Source organism: Rhinolophus sinicus, linkage group LG01 (assembly GCF_036562045.2).
Source record: "Rhinolophus sinicus isolate RSC01 linkage group LG01, ASM3656204v1, whole genome shotgun sequence".
Classification (NCBI taxonomy): Eukaryota; Metazoa; Chordata; class Mammalia; order Chiroptera; family Rhinolophidae; genus Rhinolophus; species Rhinolophus sinicus.
Genome location: NC_133751.1, coordinates 170,277,542 through 170,296,941, shown reverse-complemented (window position 1 = coordinate 170,296,941; position 19,400 = coordinate 170,277,542). Strand labels below are relative to the sequence as shown.

Below are 19,400 nucleotides of genomic sequence, written 5' to 3'. Positions count from 1 at the left end.
AGGACAATGGAGGTATATTGAGGAATATGGGAGTTTGTTTTCAGACTTTTCAGGGACATTCCTGAGAAGAAAAGGTTACAGACGTATCCTTTCACTGGTATATGATTTTTCCTTTATCTAGACATAGAGATTCTTTCAAAATTCTGTAATTTGTTTTTCAATATTTATATTATTGGAGTGAGGCTCTAAATACAACTTTCATTCGCTAATGACAAAAAACCACTATGCTACAAGAAATCCAAATTAGAACAAAATGTGAAGTGACATTGTTTACAAAGAAGTCTTTGTAACCAGTTTGATAAACTATTTGTATGTTATATTAATGCTTTGATTTGTAAAGCAAGATTTTATATATGCTTACTTTTGTTGCCCTGCGCTCTTTTTCTGACATGTTATGGTTTGCTTTGGAACAGGGAGCTCAAGGAGAGAGGGGTCCTGTAGGCTCTTCAGGACCAAAAGGAGGTCAGGGGGACCCAGGACGTCCGGGTGAACCTGGGCTTCCAGGTGCTCGGGTAAGAATATAGTATTTTTTCGCTGTATCAGCCCACGACAAATGCTCCTGAGAATTCATTGAAGGGTTTTTGGTTTTGCTATTTTTAATTTAGCTTACTTTCACAACTTGGAACATTTCTTTCTTTTTATGGTTTTGACCTAATTTATTATTTTTAAAATGCTGGTTAGTTATTTTTATCATGTATAGACAGCACAATAACTTCTAGTCTTTCTTTTTCAAAGGCATATATGTATTAATAGTTTTACCACTTGACACGAATAAAAAAATCCTATTTGTCAATTTTTATGCTAATTTTTAAAAATGTTAATAAACAACTTGTTTGACTTTTGGCAGAGAGAATTCCTGATAAATTTCATTTTAACAAAATGTCACTTGAAAATTTATTTGGACTATGCAATTGCCCTTACATTCAGTGGTAAACAATGCCCCTTAAAGAAAGGGATTATACAAAAAGTTGTTGGATGGAAAAATACATTTGGCTCAACATAAGTTCTTTATCTTGAACCCAGTGCTAAATGTACAAGTAAAATTCTATGATAGTCCTTTCTCCTTTTATACGAGAAAGGGGCATTGGGTTTACCTCTGCTTAGATATTCTTCCTTAGACACTGGATAAAGGTGGAATGCCAGCTGAATGACCAGTCAACATTGCTTATAGCAAAAATGATCCCTGATTTATGACTGCATTTGGACTGGGAGTGTTATAAATGAATTATAAAAACCTGGTGGGAAGCAGAGCTTTGGCTTTCCTGAGTTTGATGTAATTGTACCTGAGCGTTCTACCTTGCCGGGACCAGTATACTATGTTCAAGGTGCTGTTACAAATAGTGGTTACATGGGATTTCCAAGCCAGGGTGGCTCCTGCATCCACCATGTAGACTCATTCCCTGGCTTCTGGCCTCCCTTGTGGGAGGCTTGGCGGCTGTCCCTGGAGGCTGTGCTGTGAGGACTCCATCTAGGGAAGAGTTGCACCTGGTGCTGCCCTGCTGGCATGCTGTGTTGTCTGCCCTGAATTCTTCAAAGCCAGCTGGGCGAGGCCCATGATGGTCCTGTGACAGTCCAAAGGAGCCTAAGGTTACTGAGAGTGGGCATTGCAAATTGGAAGGGGATCCTTTTAAAGCAATGCTATTTTTACTCTTTAGAATCTTTACTTCCATTGCAGGTCAGCTACAAAGTGACAATTACTTTAATTTTCAGGGTCTGACAGGAAATCCTGGTGTCCAAGGTCCTGAAGGAAAACTTGGACCTTTGGTAAGTTATTTAAACCAATGTCCACAGCCATTAATGTTTCTCAATAGACATGCAACTTATTTGAGGTTAATGTTTTTGATCATGTAGATGCTGATTATGTTTACATATTTAAAAATCCCTTGCCTTCTGGAAACAAATACTTAGGATCTGCATATTTTCAAGTTGACCCACAATTCATTACATTATATTGATATATATTCATATCTTGATGCCCTTGCAATTTAATACATTTAAGAGATAAGTCGGTATGAATTTTGACAGTTTCTATATTCTGGGCCCTTCCCTTATACTGCAAATGTGAAATAGAAGTCCTGAGTTTTCATTACCACAAACTAGAGTAAATGAAAGAAGAGAGATTTCCTCTATTCACACGAGAGTATAATGAGACATGAAGATGAGGCTTGTGTATAGAATAAGAATAAAATTTCTGTTCTAAATAGTCAAAATACTTCAACAGTTTTTTTTTTTAGATGCTCAACTGTTCTGATTCACTAAGATAAAAATGTTGGATAACTTAAAACATATAAGTTTTAGAGTAAGCAAGACGACTAACAATGTGGGTGATGTGGTATCCAGAGAGAGCATATATAACACTTACATTGTTCCTGTCAATCTTGTAGGGTGCTCCTGGGGAGGACGGCCGGCCGGGTCCTCCAGGCTCCATCGGAATCAGAGGGCAGCCTGGGAGCATGGGTCTCCCAGGCCCCAAAGGTAGCAGTGTGAGTACAGTGTATAATATGTTTGCCATCTCATCCTCATTCTCACTTAGAACAGGCATGTTTTTAACAAATTTATTGGAATTTAAATTAGTTCTATTTATTATTTAGGGTGACCCTGGGAAACCTGGAGAAGCAGGAAATGCTGGTGTTCCTGGGCAAAGGGTAACTATCCATTTTCTGCTAAAGAAAAGAAAAGAAAAACATGAGATCATCCAAATTCTCATGGCCTCATCTCACAAATTATCTCTGTGTGACACTAGGGAGCTCCTGGAAAAGATGGTGAAGTTGGCCCTTCTGGTCCTGTGGGCCCTCCGGTATGTGATCTTTTAACAAAAATATATTCATACTGCATTTTTAAATGATGTTTGTCTAAGACTTTACTTATAAATGAGTTTTGGGAGAAGTAATTAAGAAAGTACAGGATTGAAAATTTTTAGTTATATCTTGTCTTTGGATTCCTGTGCAGGCATCTTCTGTCTTTTGAATAGAATGATTGGTCTCTTCTCTTCATTTTAAACTTCTGTAAAATGCTGATAGCACACGCTACCTCATCATCTTTATGTGTCACAGTTGAAAAGTATATCAGCCGAGGAAAACAGTATCTGAAAACAGTTAATGCTATATTTTGCTTAAAATATAGAGTGAATTATACCTACATTCTCCTAATAATGTGTCTTATAAACATTCATTTAAGCTGGTTTTTTTCTTCCCCTGAGGGACTGAAAAACAATAATATTGATCCTTTGAGGTATATTTTCATCCTAGGATTTTAAAATGAAGTGTTTATTAGAAATATTTTGACATTTTATTTGTTTTGGGTTGTGGCAAGTTAAATATCTTTGTAAAATGTTAGCTTTGTTTTCTTTAGTCATTCTAGTTTTAAAGGTATTAATAATAATTTTTATGACACTTAGAAATAAACTACAATCGGAATATTACCCTTTTAGATTAGATATATGAAAGTAATGAATTTTTCCATGTCCAATTTATCCAATTTCCCCATAATTTTAAGGTTGGCTCCAGACATTTTAAGTTTGGATCAAATAAATCAACACATGTCTCATCAGTCTCTTTGCTGGCTTTAGAAGATATTTTCTCACCAGCGGGGACTTCAAACAATACCATTAGATAGATGAGCTTGGATTCTAGTTTATTATCTGGCTAAAGTAAAAAACATGTGATTGGAAGAAATACAAAGGAATAGTAATACTTCTCGTGGTTCACATAAACAGGAAGCAGGCGTAAAATCTGGCTCTTGATTTTCCTGATTTTCTTTTCCTCATGGCGTAGGGCCTGGCTGGGGAGAGAGGAGAACAGGGCCCTCCCGGCCCCACTGGCTTTCAGGTATGAACTAACTCAGTTTTCCATTTCTTCTACTAACAAATGCTTTTTTAAGTATAAAATGATATGGTAGAATAATGTGAAATTCTACAAATTTCAAAGAAGTCATCCTTCTTTTAGAAAGTGAGCTAGACATTTGAATAAAATAAAAAATTTCTGTTCAAAGAGAAGGGACAGACATACCCTGAAAAACTGATCAAAACTCCACACTATTAACAAATTAAAAATCATAAAATGTCCTTGATACCTCAACAAAATTTACTTGACTATATTAAGGCTTATCTAATTTTATTGGCACAGTGTCTAAAGGGTTTTGCTGAACAAATTTTCATGATTTATCTAAATATATTGGTATGGTAGATTATTTATTAGCGTGGATAATCATAATTTGGGGAAAAAAACTCTCAGGATTGACTTTCAATATTATTCTAGCACCCTAAAATATTATTTACAGAGCCATTAAATATATACAAATATGAAGAACCTCTTGTTATGGTATTCCTTTTTTTTTCCTTTTTGCTAAATGATGCACAAATGAAAATCTAACTCTATAAACTAGCTGCTATGTTATATTATATGTGGGTTTCTCATTCTGTTTTGTTTAACTTGTGTTTGAACAATATCTCTCGCTTGAAAATATAAACATGCAAGCTTCATGAGTTGTATAAAGTGCACTGTTAACACTGGTTGCCTATTAAGCTTTCATAGAGTCACAGTTTTATTTTCTTGCTTTTGTTTTAGGGGCTTCCTGGTCCTCCAGGTCCTCCTGGGGAAGGTGGAAAGCCAGGTGATCAAGTAAGTTTTTAAATAAGAACAGAAATACTAAAAAAAAAAATCACTGGTTCATAATATCACTTATTATGTGTGAGGCTCTGTTCTTGTTTGCTTTACGTATATTATCTCTTTTAATCCTCAAAACAGCCCTATGTAGTAGGTACTTTTATTATACCCACTTTACAGATGAGAAACAAGAGTCATACAGACGTTAGGTAATTTTCTCAAAGTCACAGAGCTGATATGATTTGAGCCTAGATCTTATGCTCCCCAAGACTATGTTCTTAATCCCTAAATATATCTTATCATAACTACAGAGTTTTACTGGAGGCTTTATAAATGGTTATGAATAAATACTAACCATATTATTTCTATCATTTTACAAGCACATAAATTTATTTATTTTTCTTTGAATGATTCATTCATCATTTAACCATTCAACAAATATTTGCTGAATGCTGTGGGTTTAGCTCTATTAACTTTGGCCTTATCCAATTGAGGAAGATGGACTTTTCTCTGGCACTATATTATACTAGTAGGAGATACAGAGAGGGTAGGAAGACAATTACAATAGTAATTGGAGTTTTAAATGACAAACTCTTCTTTCATTAAGAACATACCTTTAATGTAGTCATGACTGCATTAGTTTGAACCTGCAATTTCTAATAGAATATGTTGTCCATATTATAGGTTCAATAAATATTTACTAAATTGAATTGAATTGATTCTGTTTAAAAGATCCGCACTTAATTGCTTTTAATTTCACTTTCCTCTATTTTTTCACATTCCATTAGGAAATAAAAGGCCTTTAGCATGTATTTTGTTGTCTTTAAAAAAAAAAAAACAAACTAATGCATTGTCTTTGTGAGATAATATTTTGCTAGACCTCATTGCTGAAAATCAAGCGTTCAGTTATAATATAAATTTTTCTGGAAAAATATTTCCACCTAATGTATGTGATGTCCTCTCTTTTATAAAAGTGGACACATTTTTCTTTCATCAATATTATGGGCTTAGTCATACTGCTAATAGTACATTAAAAGAAATTAGATGTGTGATCTGGAAAGATTTCTAATAAATACATGAAATTTAGCTCAAAGCTTTTCTTCCAATTTTTTAAAACGTGTTTTGTAGGGAGTTCCTGGAGATCCTGGAGTAGTTGGCCCATTGGGACCTAGAGTAAGTATTTTCTCCTTTGTAATTAACTCTGTTTCCATTGGCTTCAGTTTTAAAAAAGCATCTTTTATCTTAAAGTGGGCTTTATTTTAAGCATTAAAATTCTTCTACTTGATGAAAATCAATCTCATGAGAAATATTTTGTGCTGTAAACTAGTAGAGCCTTACTTCAAGTTCATTTCTTATCACTTAATTAGAAAATTGAGTCTTAATAGTTGCTCATTTCTAAATTTTTCTTCAGTAGAAGCCATTCTTCAGATTTCTAAACACATTTTAACCCATTTTTAGATCAAACGCTGACAATGTTTGACATTTCAATGTTGTGCTAGGGAGAACGAGGAAATCCCGGAGAAAGAGGAGAACCAGGAATAACCGGGCTTCCTGGTGAGAAGGGAATGGCTGGAGGACATGGTCCTGATGGTCCAAAAGTAAGTATGGTAGTGAGCTCAGTGTTTTAAATGTTCTAAAATTGCTGGTCAATAAACACATGATGATACTAGAATGTTATTTCTCTTGTTTTTTCATGTTATTTGATTGTATAATTTTTTCTTCAACAAATATTTAATGAGCACCTACTGGACTTTTCCTTTGCACTAAAAAGTCAGCTAAAAAGAAGTCTATTTTTGTGATGGGATATGTGGCCTAGTACACATAGACATACATTCTCATATGCAGACCCATTCCTAATATTTATTTGCATAAATTTTATTAATGACTTCTGTTAATAAGCAAAAATAAGAAATAGAAAATTGCGTAATTTATTAAGCGGTATTCCTAATCATATGCTCCGTTTTTCTTGTCTCAAGTTCCATAATTCTGCTTCAAAATGTATGGAAGTATGTTGTTTTTGAAATCTGAAAATATGATACATGAAAAAGTAAAAATCAGTACCATTTCCTTTTGGGTACCATTTTAACATTGGTAGAAGACAATGTGGCCTACTTCAGTGCAAACATTTCAAGGAGAATTTTTCATGATTATGCAACATTAGAGTCCTTACCGTCTTCAAGGTCCAGTGATTGCATAAGATCTGCATCAATTTAGTCACTGAATGAGCCTGAACATCAGCTTAACATCATAGGTTTATTACAGAAAGAATAAGATACTCTCTAAATGTAACGTCTTCTTTCTTTGTTAGAATCCCATGTTACTAAACACTGAAAAAAAAAAAAAAAAGAAACTATCGTTTTTATTTGAATTAGTACTCAATTTCCCCAAAGAGAAAAGTTGAAAACATAAACCAACAATCAAAATGGCAAGGTCTGATTTTTTGTTTTAATTTTAAAAAATGAACTCAGAGGCAATTTTCTCAAATAAATAATATAAGCACTAGGTTGGACCATATGAAATTTCTGAGATTCTACTATTTTTGACCTACTAAAACAGAAATTCCATTTGGTTCAATCTTAATATATAGGTGAGCTTACTCATTATTGTTTCATTTTAGGGCAGTCCAGGGCCAACTGGGACCCCTGGAGATTCAGGCCCACCAGGTCTTCAAGGAATGCCAGGAGAAAGAGGAATTGCAGGGACTCCTGGCCCCAAGGGCGACCGAGTAAGTCTGCTTTCTTTAGTCATTCATTTAGATTTTCTACTGATAATGATTTCCTGGGCAGGCTTTTACTTCTACCATCCTAAGTCACAAATCATTCATTCATTCATTCATTCATTCATTTAAAAAAATGTATTAAATTTATTAGGGTGACATTGGTTAGGAAAATTATATGTTTCAAGGGTACAATTCTATAATATATCATCTGTATATTGCACTGTATGTTTACCACCCAGTCAGTTCCCCTTCCATCACCATATTTTTTTTAAATATATATTTACCTAGAGAATGCATAGTGTCTGGCATTGTTCTAGGCTTGTGGGGATACAGCTATGAACATAAGCGAGAAATCCCTGCTCTCATGAAACTTCCATGCAAGTGTAGGAAAAAGACAACCAAATGAATAAATGGTGTTTTTTGTGTTTTCCCAGGGTGGCATAGGAGAGAAAGGTGCTGAAGGCACAGCTGGAAATGATGGAGCAAGAGTAAGTGAAATCATTGCTTTTCCCACTAGGCTAGGAATCAATATTATCATTATCATATGAATTTGCCTGAACTTTCCAAAATAAAGTTCATCATATTCCCATGGTGGTCAGAATGTGGAGAATGATCAATTTTGAGATTTGACATTGACCAACCATGAATACTCCTTTTGCTTACCTTGAATCAGGGCAAGCCAAAAAGTAAAGTCATTGTTGAGAGATCATTATCTTAAGTGGTGGGGCCTTCTTTTTATCTTTCTCTGTCATTTTTTTAATTTCATATGCAATGTTTATTTCTAATAAAATGCCGATCCAATGAGCTGTGATAGACCTCATTCCAGAGTAAGCAAGTAGAGTTTTGTGGAGTAGTCAGAGGTGATAAACTTTTCTCAGGATATTGGATATTAGGGCTGAGAAAAGTACTGCATGATGAATCACCATAAATGCTTTCATAAATAAAGGGGCTGAATAAGTGAAATGTAAAGAAGGATGGCTGATTGCCAAAGCATTGTTTACTATCATGTCAGAAATTGACATTTAACAAGCTTTAGAGCCTCAAAAATAGAATGCATTTGAAATTCTAAGGAAATCAGACAATCAGATTAAAAATGTATTTTCAGACATGAATCATTCATGTAAGGGCAGGTAGTTGCAGTTGCTCAGACATTCACCATTTCCTGGAATAGTTCCTAATAGTTGATAAATAACTTCTGTTTCAGTATAAACTGGTTGTTGTTATGTTGTCAGGTTGTGCCCTGGCAATAGCAATTGTATATAAAAAAAAGAGATCACACTAACCTACTGTTAATATTTGCTTCTACATATTAAGCCACTGTTACTGCATTGGTTATTTTAGCTATTGATTAAAAAAATATATAGAAAAGTTTTATCCTTAGTGGTAATTGTCCATTTTTTCAGACAAACTAATCACTTAGCAAATGATAGATATGTAATGTGTCTTCTCTTTTATTTAAATATAATATTTGATTTAATATTTCAAAAATGATCTAAGTAAAGTGGGTATATTGTTTGTATTTTATGTCATTAATGGTATGGAGCACATAGTAAGTAGTGCAGTACTGTTTGAAGGCAAAATGCACTGACAGTTTATTTTAAAGGGAAATCTGAAGGGCATATTTATTATTCTTATGAACTACTTTGAAAATGCAATGTAATAAGATAAAAACTTAAGCAGTGACTGCTTTATTTTTAGTGAGGCCAATGTGAATTTTTTCTTTTTTAAAGAAGAGACAAAGCATTTGCAGTAATCTTATAGTAAAGGAAAGAAATGAATAACACATGTGAAAAGTATGTCTGTGAATTTAATGAATGAGCTTTATATTTTATCAAATCGTTTAAGGAAGTATAGTAGGTAAATTATGGGAAGAATATTGTTCCCATTATAAATCCAGAGAATTTAATACTGTAGTTTCCCATGTTCTTTCAAAAATATAAAATTGAAAAGTCACTTCTGTTCCTTAAGTTTCTTCAGTAATACGTGCAGAAATTAAATGACGAAAGAATATTTGAGCTGCATACGAAGAGGCAATACCAAAATATCAGAGAAAAAGTGTTTTAGAAAGGACTCCAGTGTAGTTCAGGAGTGTAAATATTGTGACCACATGCAGAGAAGACCCAGTTTGTATTTCTATAGGGTAACCCCCTGTGCTCTGAGCAGAAGCATCTCATCATCTCAGTGTAGCTGGGTAGTGACACTTCTTTCCATCTTAGAGGAATATAGAAAACGGAATGCTTTAGCACAATTTCATTTTTTTTAAAAAAGTGATATTTTGCTAGTATATTATAATTTAAGGGTATAATATTCTATACAAAAGAAGAAAAGTCTCTTTTCAGTCTGTACTCAAATTTAAAATAGATATTAGCAACATGAAATAGGTTAGAACCAGGGAAACACTCGTAAAGAACAGCATTCACTTAGAACTAATGTTTGAAGACAGTGTTATATATGGATAAGCTGAATTGGATGAAAGAGTAAAACATTCTCTGGAGAAAATTCAGTGGAAATTGTTTTAGTCTTTATAGTCTATATAGAAAAATCTTGAGAATATACAGATTACATCATTTATTATAGGTAATATTCTGCGCAAGCAGCCACACGATAATAAAACAGTCCTTTCTTTGTTTAAACGTGGAAACTTCTGTGCATTCTTTCCCTCAATATGTCTATGTTCTGTTAATTAACAGGGTCTTCCAGGTCCTTTGGGTCCTCCAGGTCCTGCGGGACCCACTGGAGAAAAGGTAATGTCATGTCGTAAGTTATTATTTTGCAGACTCAGAATCATGAGGTCTGGATGCAGGCTTTTTCTCATGTTTTCTCTTTCATAAAATAGGGTAGTTGGGCTAGATCATCTCAGAGTTCTCCCCATTTTCTAACCCATACACAGTGCCCAACACCTTACAATTGTATTATGTTTTGCTACTATTTACCGTGTTTCCCCGAAAATAAGACCTAACCAGAAAATAAGCCCTAGCATGATTTTTTCAGGATGACATCCCCTGAACATAAGCCCTAATGTGTCTTTTGTAGAAAACCTTAACATAAGACCCGTTCTTATTTTCGGGGAAACATGGTAGGACAATAACCATCTAAAAATCTACTTTCTAGGGTGAACCTGGTCCTCGAGGTTTGGTTGGCCCTCCTGGCTCCCGTGGCAATCCTGTAAGTGCCAGTATTTTGATGATCTTTCGTGTGACAGTGAGCAGTAAAACAATTCATCATTTTGTCTTGATATTTATATAAAATCATGCCTATTGGATTATTTATAACTGCCTGAGTTTCAACTTTTACTTCTCTCATTACATTTTAAAAATTGTTAGTGTATTATTTTTATACAATCTATCAAGTCTAGGTAAATAACTCATTAACTAATTAATGAAGAGACTGCTTTGAGACTTCAAACCTTTAAAATTTTGTTCTATGATCCTATCTCTGTATCACACTTAAGGGTCTTCCTCATGCAATATGTCTAATTTCTGTATGTATAATTTCAAGATACTATAAATTTATATCATTGTATTTTTAAATATCATTTCTGTTTAGATAATGTGTGAAAGCTACAGTAATCTTTGCCTTCTAGGGTTCTCGTGGTGAAAATGGACCGACTGGTGCTGTTGGTTTTGCTGGACCCCAGGTATAATTTTCAAATATCTCTTCTTTACAATGAGCACACCTCTTGTTAGAGCATGTGTTTAATTAATTATCATTGTCATATGTTAATTATTAAATGTATATTAAAGATTCTGGAAAGTTTTCAGTTTTCTAGGCAATATTCTCATTTCCAATACATTTTTTCATGGATTGGCCCCAAAAATGAATGAGTTTGCACAATTTCCAATTCTATACTTATTTGTTATAATAAAAATGCGGTGGGATAACTTATTTTTGACAGCCTGTCTTTAAAGTTTTCATCAGGCCGTTTTTTTTCTTCTACGCTTTAACACTGATTATAAAGCACCATTTTACAATAGTTGATTAAATGATATGTTAATAATAATTATTGTGAAATAATCTGTCAATAAGTGTTATGATCAATTGCTTATTTATGCAATTGACATAGGGTCCTGATGGGCAGCCTGGAGTAAAAGGTGAACCTGGAGAGCCAGGACAGAAGGGAGATGCCGGCTCTCCTGGACCCCAAGGTCTAGCAGGATCCCCAGGCCCTCATGTAAGTTAAAAAAAAAAAAAAAAAGACAGTTTAGGCCCAGGGCCCAATGCTTGGACCTTGTGTTTAGCCCACTTTGCTTTACTACAGTGGTATTTTGTTTGTTTGTTTCTTTCTATATAGGGTCCTACTGGTGTTCCTGGACTAAAAGGTGGTCGGGGAACTCAGGGTCCACCTGTAAGTTGGTTTGAAGCTCTGAGAATTACAGTTAGTCAAGATATCTAGTGTTTCATGGCCATTTTAAAGCTAATCTGAAGTTATAGCAACAAATTTTTATTTGTATAACTGTTCTGTAGTGGACAGGGCATTTTACTACTTAGATGGAGATCTGGGTTAAAATTAGTTTTATGATCATGGAGACCCGGTTGCCTCATATGTAATATAAATAATATATTACCTGTGGAAGAGGTAATGAATTATAGGGAAGCACTTTGCATAATTCTGTTGCATAAAATATTAATGTGATTTTAGCCCAAGCCTTAAACATACTTGTATATGTTTAAGATAAATGGAAAGTGGAAAGAGAAAAATATCATCCTTCCTACCAATTAATCTAGACCCATTTTAAAAAAAAATAGGATACAAGAAAAAAATATATTATCAGTCAAACAATGAAGGGAATCTAAAGGCTTAAGTATCCCTGTAAAAAAAAAAAAATCCCAGAATGCATATATAGTTGTTATTTTAAAATTGCTTATATGATATTGTATTTCTAGGGTGCTACAGGATTTCCTGGTTCCGCTGGCAGAGTTGGACCTCCAGGCCCTATTGTAAGTCAGTACAGTAATTCAGATCATTGGTAGTGAAGCAATTACCACCCCCCGCCCTTCCCGCACACAAATACGCATCTATGTACATATTATATAGATACACACATATGTTTAATTCTTATTATTTATTCTTATATTTAATCCATTAATGATTTGTTTTCACATGTTAACAACTCTAATCCTGATAATTCATACTGGTATGTTGTCAAAGCAAATTCATCTTTAGTCATTCAATGTTTTTTAGAGGAGCTGATTTACAGGTCATGGTTAGCCCCAATATTTGACTATTATTCTATTTCATTACTAAATACCAGCACTATTGTATGCTAATAATCATTTCCTTCAGTTAGGAAACATCTCTGAAACTTTGTTTAATAAATCTTATTCTTTCATTATAAGATCAGATCAGACAGAATAAAATGTTATGTATTCATTTTTGGAGCAGAGCCTTAAGAAGTTTGAAAATTCAAGTTAATTTCAGCACACTTTTAACAATGACTCACAGGTAATTGCAAATAATTTAGGTTTTCTTCTGGGAAATGAATCTGCAGCTGTGTTTTGTTTAAATCTACCAAATGACTGATTATCTAACAGAAAAAATGGACCTGTGAGACTTGGAAAAGTGCCTCTGAGGCAGAGACTGTTACAGCAGTTCCTCCAATGTTGCTTCCACTTTGCCTCCTGGGTTTCTTTCTGTGTTTTATTAGGGAGCTCCAGGACCTGCGGGACCCTTAGGGGAACCCGGGAAGGAGGGACCTCCAGGTCTTCGTGGGGACCCCGGATCTCATGGGCGAGTGGGAGATCGAGGACCAGCTGGCCCCCCTGGTGGCCCAGGAGACAAAGGGGACCCAGGAGAAGATGGTCAACCTGTAAGTTTGGCATCTTTGTTCTAGACCACCTCTAATTAAGCTATTTACTAATAGAATCCTGTAATAATCAGTATCACAAAGAAACTGTTTATACATTACCCTGGGAACTTTCATAAATCCTAATGCCCTATATAGGCTTTTAATATGCCATTCTCTGCTCTAGAACAAAAGTATCTGTATAAATATAAAAATATAACAATAATGGATATGGTGTTCAAAATCTAAATGAGAATACAGTCTTTCTTATATATCTGCACTGTATGAAGAACATTTTAAAAAGAGCATTATTTTATTTAATATCCCAGTGTCTCTAAACATCATTGTGCTTAGAGCAATCATATTTCTCTATTTTTTAAAATTTGCCTTTTTAAAAAGGAGAAATATTTGCTTGAATAGTTACTTCTTTTATTTCATAATATTCATATTAATCTTCAAGTTCTTTTTCAACTGATGAGGTATTTTTACTTTTAAATAATGTGAAATGTTCTGTGTGGATTATAAATTATGATTGCTCATATATAGTATGGTTTTATGCAAGAGATAACTTTTTCTTATGCTGAAAAAAAAAAAGCATCCTGTAAAGCTATGATCTATTGTAAAGCTCTTGCATACACTTTTACCCTGGAGAATTTCTAATTCTAGTTTATCCTCAAAATTAGGGTCCAGATGGTCCCCCTGGTCCAGCTGGAACTACTGGGCAGAGAGGAATTGTTGGCATGCCTGGGCAGCGGGGAGAGCGAGGCATGCCTGGCCTGCCAGGACCAGCAGTGAGTAGCTGCATTTGTCAATATTTCATTTCATTGTGTGCAATATAATTCGTGAAGGGGGAATGTATCCTTTTTTTTTTTTTTTTTTTTTAGCTTAATAGATTTAAAGTCTCTTTTAGGCACAAATTCTGGATATCTTAAAAACCTATTGACTTTAAATGTCATATTCTTAAGTTAAGCACCTTACAAAGTCTTTGGAAAATGTATTTATTTAACCTTGGGTTTTGTTATTCTAAATCTTTCTTCAAAGATTAAAAATATTAAAGGAACTAGAGAAGGGAGATAATTTCCTGATAAGTAGGTAGCCTCTTTTTAAATAAACATACCTAATGAAAAAAAAAAAATCCAAATTTCACAGTTCAGAGAGTAAGTTTTCATAAACCATCAAAGGAAAGAAGTAGTTAAGCTAAAGTAATATTGGAGGTGAAAGTGGGGTGAACTGTAAATAAGGACTCTGAAAGTAATCTGTTCCCTGGAGGGTACTAAGAATTTTATATTCCCTGGAGTACAGATAAAAGTTTGACTCACTATTAGCTTTGAAAAAACTGCATTTTACTGCTGGAAGTTTACATGTTTGAGAAAAAAATGTACATGATGATTTTATATGGAGTAATGACAGAGAAATGTACTGCTGGGACCTTAGAATTGGGGGAAAGGCAGGTAGAGATCTGAAATCAGCAAACCAGGAATTAGGGGATGTTTTATTTTTATCAGAAGTGAGCCAAGGACCTGGAAATAAAATCTCCCAATACTGAGATGATAGTGTGAGGATATAGAAATAAATTAAGCAGACAAGGCAGAAGCAAATAAGGATGGGCATGTCTTACTAGTGATGCTCATTCCAGAAAGACAGCCAGAATTGACCATGCCAGGTTAGAAGCCAAAGTGCATGCCTGAGCTGATAGAAAAGGATACTTTTCATTTCCTTTGATACCTCTGGATGTGCATGATAAGAAATGGGCATGCCTCTCAGAAGGCACTACAGTAACTGGATGTTGTGGAATAATGGATGATTACTAGTATAGAAGGAGGGACTGAGGTGCCATTTGAGTAAACATAGTCTTTATGCGAACTGGCATTCTTAAATTTCTTCAGAAGTGGTCGACACGTTTATACTTTGTTCCAGGGCACGCCAGGAAAAGTAGGAGCAACTGGTGCACCAGGAGATAAAGGGCCACCTGGACCCGTGGGACCCCCCGGCTCAAATGGCCCTGTAGGGGAACCTGGACCTGAAGTGAGTACTGCAGTGAAAGTAACTCTCCTCTTGTTATCTGTGTGTCATGGGGACATTTTTTTTTTTTTTTTTTTTTATGTAGAAATCAATTTAGAAGTGTAGAAGTTGATGGTACCTTTTACCTGAGGAAGTTTCTTAGTGATGTTATTTGATGTATTCTACTTCCCTAGAGAATTGACTAAATGATGATATAAGGAAAAACGGGAAGGGATTAAGAAAAACAAATTGTTGTTACAAAGTGGTCATGGGAATGTAGTGTCTAGCATAAGGAATATAGGCAATAATGTTGTAATAACTATCTATGGTGTCTGATGGGTAGTAGATTTATCGGGGTGATAGATGGGAGGGGAGTCAGCGGGCAGGATGAAAAAGGTGAAGGCTTTAAGAAGTACAAATTGGTAGTTACAAAATAGTCATGGGGATGTAAAGTAAGGCATAAGGAATATAGTCAATAATATTGTAATAACTATGTAAAGTTCCCAGTGGGTAGTAGGCTAGTCAGGGGATCACTTCTTAAACTATATAAATGTCTAATCACTATGCTGGTATATCTGAAATTAATATAAAATATAATTGAAGGTGAACTATAATTGAAAAATTTTAAAAAGGGAAAAAAGGTGAAGGGGAATAAGAGGTTCAAATTTCCAGATATAAAACAAATAATTCATGGGGATGTAATATACAGCATGGGGGATGTAACGTACAGCATGGGGAATATAGTCAATAATATAGTGATAGCGTGGTATGTTATCATATGGTTACTGGACTTATGGTGAGCTCTTCTTGAGGTATATAAATGTTGAATCACTATGATGTACACCTGAAAATAATATAATACTGTATGTTAGCTATACATTTTTTAAATCTTTAAATAAAAGAAATGGTAATAAGATGGGTGTCTTTGCACTGACCTTCATCTAGTCTGGAACCAAGTATTTTAGCTGATTTAGGTTGTTGCCAAATTGTTTTGAACATGACAAGACAAATCCATTCGTCTTTTCTCTTGTTATTATTTCATTCTGTTAATGGCATATTTGTCAAAATTGCCAAGTTTTATGGTGATAGGATTAATAGAACTATTACAACTTGTGAAAAGGGCAAAGTGGAGATAATTTTACCTAAATATCACTATAAAGTAATATTATAGATGTCACATTTACTTAGGCTCTTTTGAGAGGAAATCAGTATTTGAAAGGTGATTTGAGAAATTGTAGGTTGGAATCTCCAGTGTTCAGTGCTGTAATGAATAAATCACCAAACAGTTAATGTCGCATTTTCTTGAAAGAAGCAATCAACGCCTTTCAAAGCAATTTTTTCATTAAATGGTAAAAACATAGTTCTGAAAAAAAAAATCAAAATAAAATAGGGACGGAAGGCAACATATTTTAAAAAGTAATTTTATATCATCTAAACACAGTCATTGTATTTCAAAACTTAAAGGATATTATTTGGATAAGCTTAAGAGAGAAACGTGAGAGAAACCATTCACAAGTAATACAAACAAAACATAAAATATCACAAATGTAATTGCTGATATTTATTTCAAAGGATTTGAGGGTGTTTTCCATTTAAAAGAATAAAAAATAGAAAAACTTTATATTAAGTAACAATATATTAATTTTTATAAGCAATTCAAAGTAATAGAAAAGATGGCAGATCAGCCTTTCTTTTACTGATATTTCCACAAATGCTAATTATAGTTTTTAGAAGGGAGGTGTAAACATATTATAATTTTTCTGGCAATTGGAATGAGATTTTTTTATTACTCAGTTAATTTGTTTTTCAAATATGATTCTCTGTAGGGTCCGGCTGGTAATGATGGTACTCCAGGACGGGATGGTGCTGTTGGAGAACGCGTAAGGGCAATTTCATTGATTAAAAAATTGGGAGTAATGTCAATTTGAAATTTTTGTAGTACTAAAGAGTAAAAAATCTACCTTGCTTCTCATGGTTTGAATACATACAGCCCTGATTTTTGTGACAGAGGAAACTTTTTAAAAAAAATGTCATAATTTTGGTAGATTTTGTAAATGAAATGACATTTAAATACACAGCAAAGTAAGATGGCGTTTTTTGTTAAGAGCAGGAAAGCAAATTGGTTTCATATTAGGTGCTACATGAAGGCTATAAATGAGGATACATATGAAGTATAAATTTCAAACTCATTCACAAATGTATGGGAGCAGAAATAGAGCTGTGTGACATCTAAATTTTTCTACTCACCACCTAAAGTGAATGCCCCTTGAGAAAATAAACCATGTGGCTTTCTGAATATTGTATATTTCATGATGCATTTTTAAATTAGACACGTACAGAACTGAAAATATCCTCAACTTTCTCTGAAGCTTCAATCCCCATCAGCAGTTACACAGTTGTCTCAGACTACATATCAGTCTAGGAAAGGCAAAAATAACCCCTGCTCCAAGGTCTACTATGATGTAACAGCTCTTTCCACTCTAAGAGCCCATCATGTAGCAAAACAGACTTTGAAGCCAGACATACCTGGATTGGAATCTTGATTCCTTAAGTAACCATCTATGTGATCTTGAACACATTTTCTGAAACTCAGTTTTCAAATACTCTAAATATGATTAATACTTACACCATCTAGCATTTGTGTTTTAAATCGCATGTTTAAGGTATCTCGTAGATATTCAAAGAAACAGGAAGAAAGAGTTTTGAGGAATCTTAGGGTAACTCCTCCCCATCTACCATGGATTTTTCCCTTGGTCAGTATATTGTTTAGTGTTTTAAGTCTTCAAAGATTTTGCTGATGTACTCCTTGATATAATTTTGAATATCTCTGAACCCCTATATGCATTTTAGGTTGTCATCACATTTTAGTTTAATCATATGTTTAAATAGTTGCAAAGGAAGTAATTCTTTGTAATTTCTAAATGTTCATGTGCTTTCAATATTTTTCTTTCAAAATTTTGGAGTTGCCAGTTTAGTTTATTCAATGTATTATGTGTCTATTCGCTAACCTTATTGACCAAATTTATCCTGGTTACCAAATTAATTCATCAAATAAGATAATTTCTGTTAGGAAACAAAGATGTGACTCCATTAATTATGTTAATCCATGTTCATATGACAATCATCTCACTTCTGACTTCTTAAGGAGACAAGAGTTGGAGCCTTAGCATAATTGGATCATCTGGATAAAATACAGGCAGCCTATTTTTTTTCCAAATGCCTCTTTGGTTTATTCTCAAGGGAATTGCATTCTGGAAAAGTCTCTTAGTTTCGTGCCAGAAGTGTTTACTCCATGGGGCATTGCACCATTATAAAATGGATGGCAGATGGTATGATGTCTGCTTTTCTTTCATAAAATGGGAAACAGGTAATAATTTAAGAAGAAGGTGGGAAAGATGCTCCAGATCAGTTTTCTAAAAGAACACATGAGGAATTGAAAATCTAGAAAACGTTTTTCTTAAAATTTTCTCTGTTTTCACAGTCTTTGACAAGTATTTGTTTATCCTAAGTGTACTGATACCCCAGTGTGAAGACTGCTGGTCTAAGAAACATACTGAATTCTGGATGTGATCACTCCGGCAATCTTAACTAATGGAGTCATAGAGCAGAGTGAGGGGAGGGATAAAGTCAAATTGGAGAGAAATAATCTTATTCTTTTCAGAAATAATCTTATTCTTTTTGATTTATTAATAAGTAAATAAAGAAAACATATTTAAGTGATATTTAAATAAAAATAAGCTTTTAAAAAGGTACTTTTTATGATGAATAGCATGAGCAGACTTAATACCACTGTTTTAGGATAAATATTAAAAAAATAATATCATGGTTATTCTTGTCAGGGTGATCGTGGAGACCCCGGGCCTGCTGGTCTGCCTGGCTCTCAGGGTGCCCCTGGAACTCCCGGCCCTGTTGGTTCTCCAGGAGATGCAGGACAGAGAGGAGATCCGGTAAGGAGAGTCAGTTTCACACTGACAGTCATATGCATCAATATTCTGTATTATGAGCTACATATGTGCATGCATGCAATCATCCATGTGCACTTGAATAAGGACTCTCAACAAAGAATGATAAAGTCAATTATGAGTTAATTTTGTGTTAGTCTTAGAGGAAAATGTTTGATTTCTAAAAGGTATTCAAAAATTCTGATGCTTTGACTTTCATCAGCTAAAAATGTTGTGATTTATAGGAAGTCATAGTAAATTTAAGCAAGTGATATCTTACCATAATCAATTAAGGTGATCTTCAGTGAAGTCAATTAATAAAATTTGTTATAGAAGTGTTACTGGAGTCATA

General features: G+C 34.2%; 1 protein-coding gene across 1 annotated transcript in view; it reads left to right on the top strand.

Moving 5' to 3' along the window:
- Positions 1–19,400, top strand: part of COL5A2 (collagen type V alpha 2 chain) — a 134,367-nt gene that overhangs the window by 102,423 nt on the left and 12,544 nt on the right. The window contains exons 25-46 of the mRNA XM_019740756.2: positions 414–512; positions 1,711–1,764; positions 2,385–2,483; positions 2,592–2,645; positions 2,744–2,797; positions 3,774–3,827; positions 4,566–4,619; positions 5,733–5,777; positions 6,104–6,202; positions 7,222–7,329; positions 7,758–7,811; positions 10,014–10,067; positions 10,435–10,488; positions 10,907–10,960; positions 11,387–11,494; positions 11,615–11,668; positions 12,208–12,261; positions 12,969–13,130; positions 13,790–13,897; positions 15,024–15,131; positions 16,934–16,987; positions 18,947–19,054. Of these exons, the coding sequence (XP_019596315.1) occupies positions 414–512; positions 1,711–1,764; positions 2,385–2,483; positions 2,592–2,645; positions 2,744–2,797; positions 3,774–3,827; positions 4,566–4,619; positions 5,733–5,777; positions 6,104–6,202; positions 7,222–7,329; positions 7,758–7,811; positions 10,014–10,067; positions 10,435–10,488; positions 10,907–10,960; positions 11,387–11,494; positions 11,615–11,668; positions 12,208–12,261; positions 12,969–13,130; positions 13,790–13,897; positions 15,024–15,131; positions 16,934–16,987; positions 18,947–19,054 (1,692 nt within the window). The remainder of the gene's footprint in view (positions 1–413; positions 513–1,710; positions 1,765–2,384; positions 2,484–2,591; positions 2,646–2,743; positions 2,798–3,773; positions 3,828–4,565; positions 4,620–5,732; positions 5,778–6,103; positions 6,203–7,221; positions 7,330–7,757; positions 7,812–10,013; positions 10,068–10,434; positions 10,489–10,906; positions 10,961–11,386; positions 11,495–11,614; positions 11,669–12,207; positions 12,262–12,968; positions 13,131–13,789; positions 13,898–15,023; positions 15,132–16,933; positions 16,988–18,946; positions 19,055–19,400) is intronic.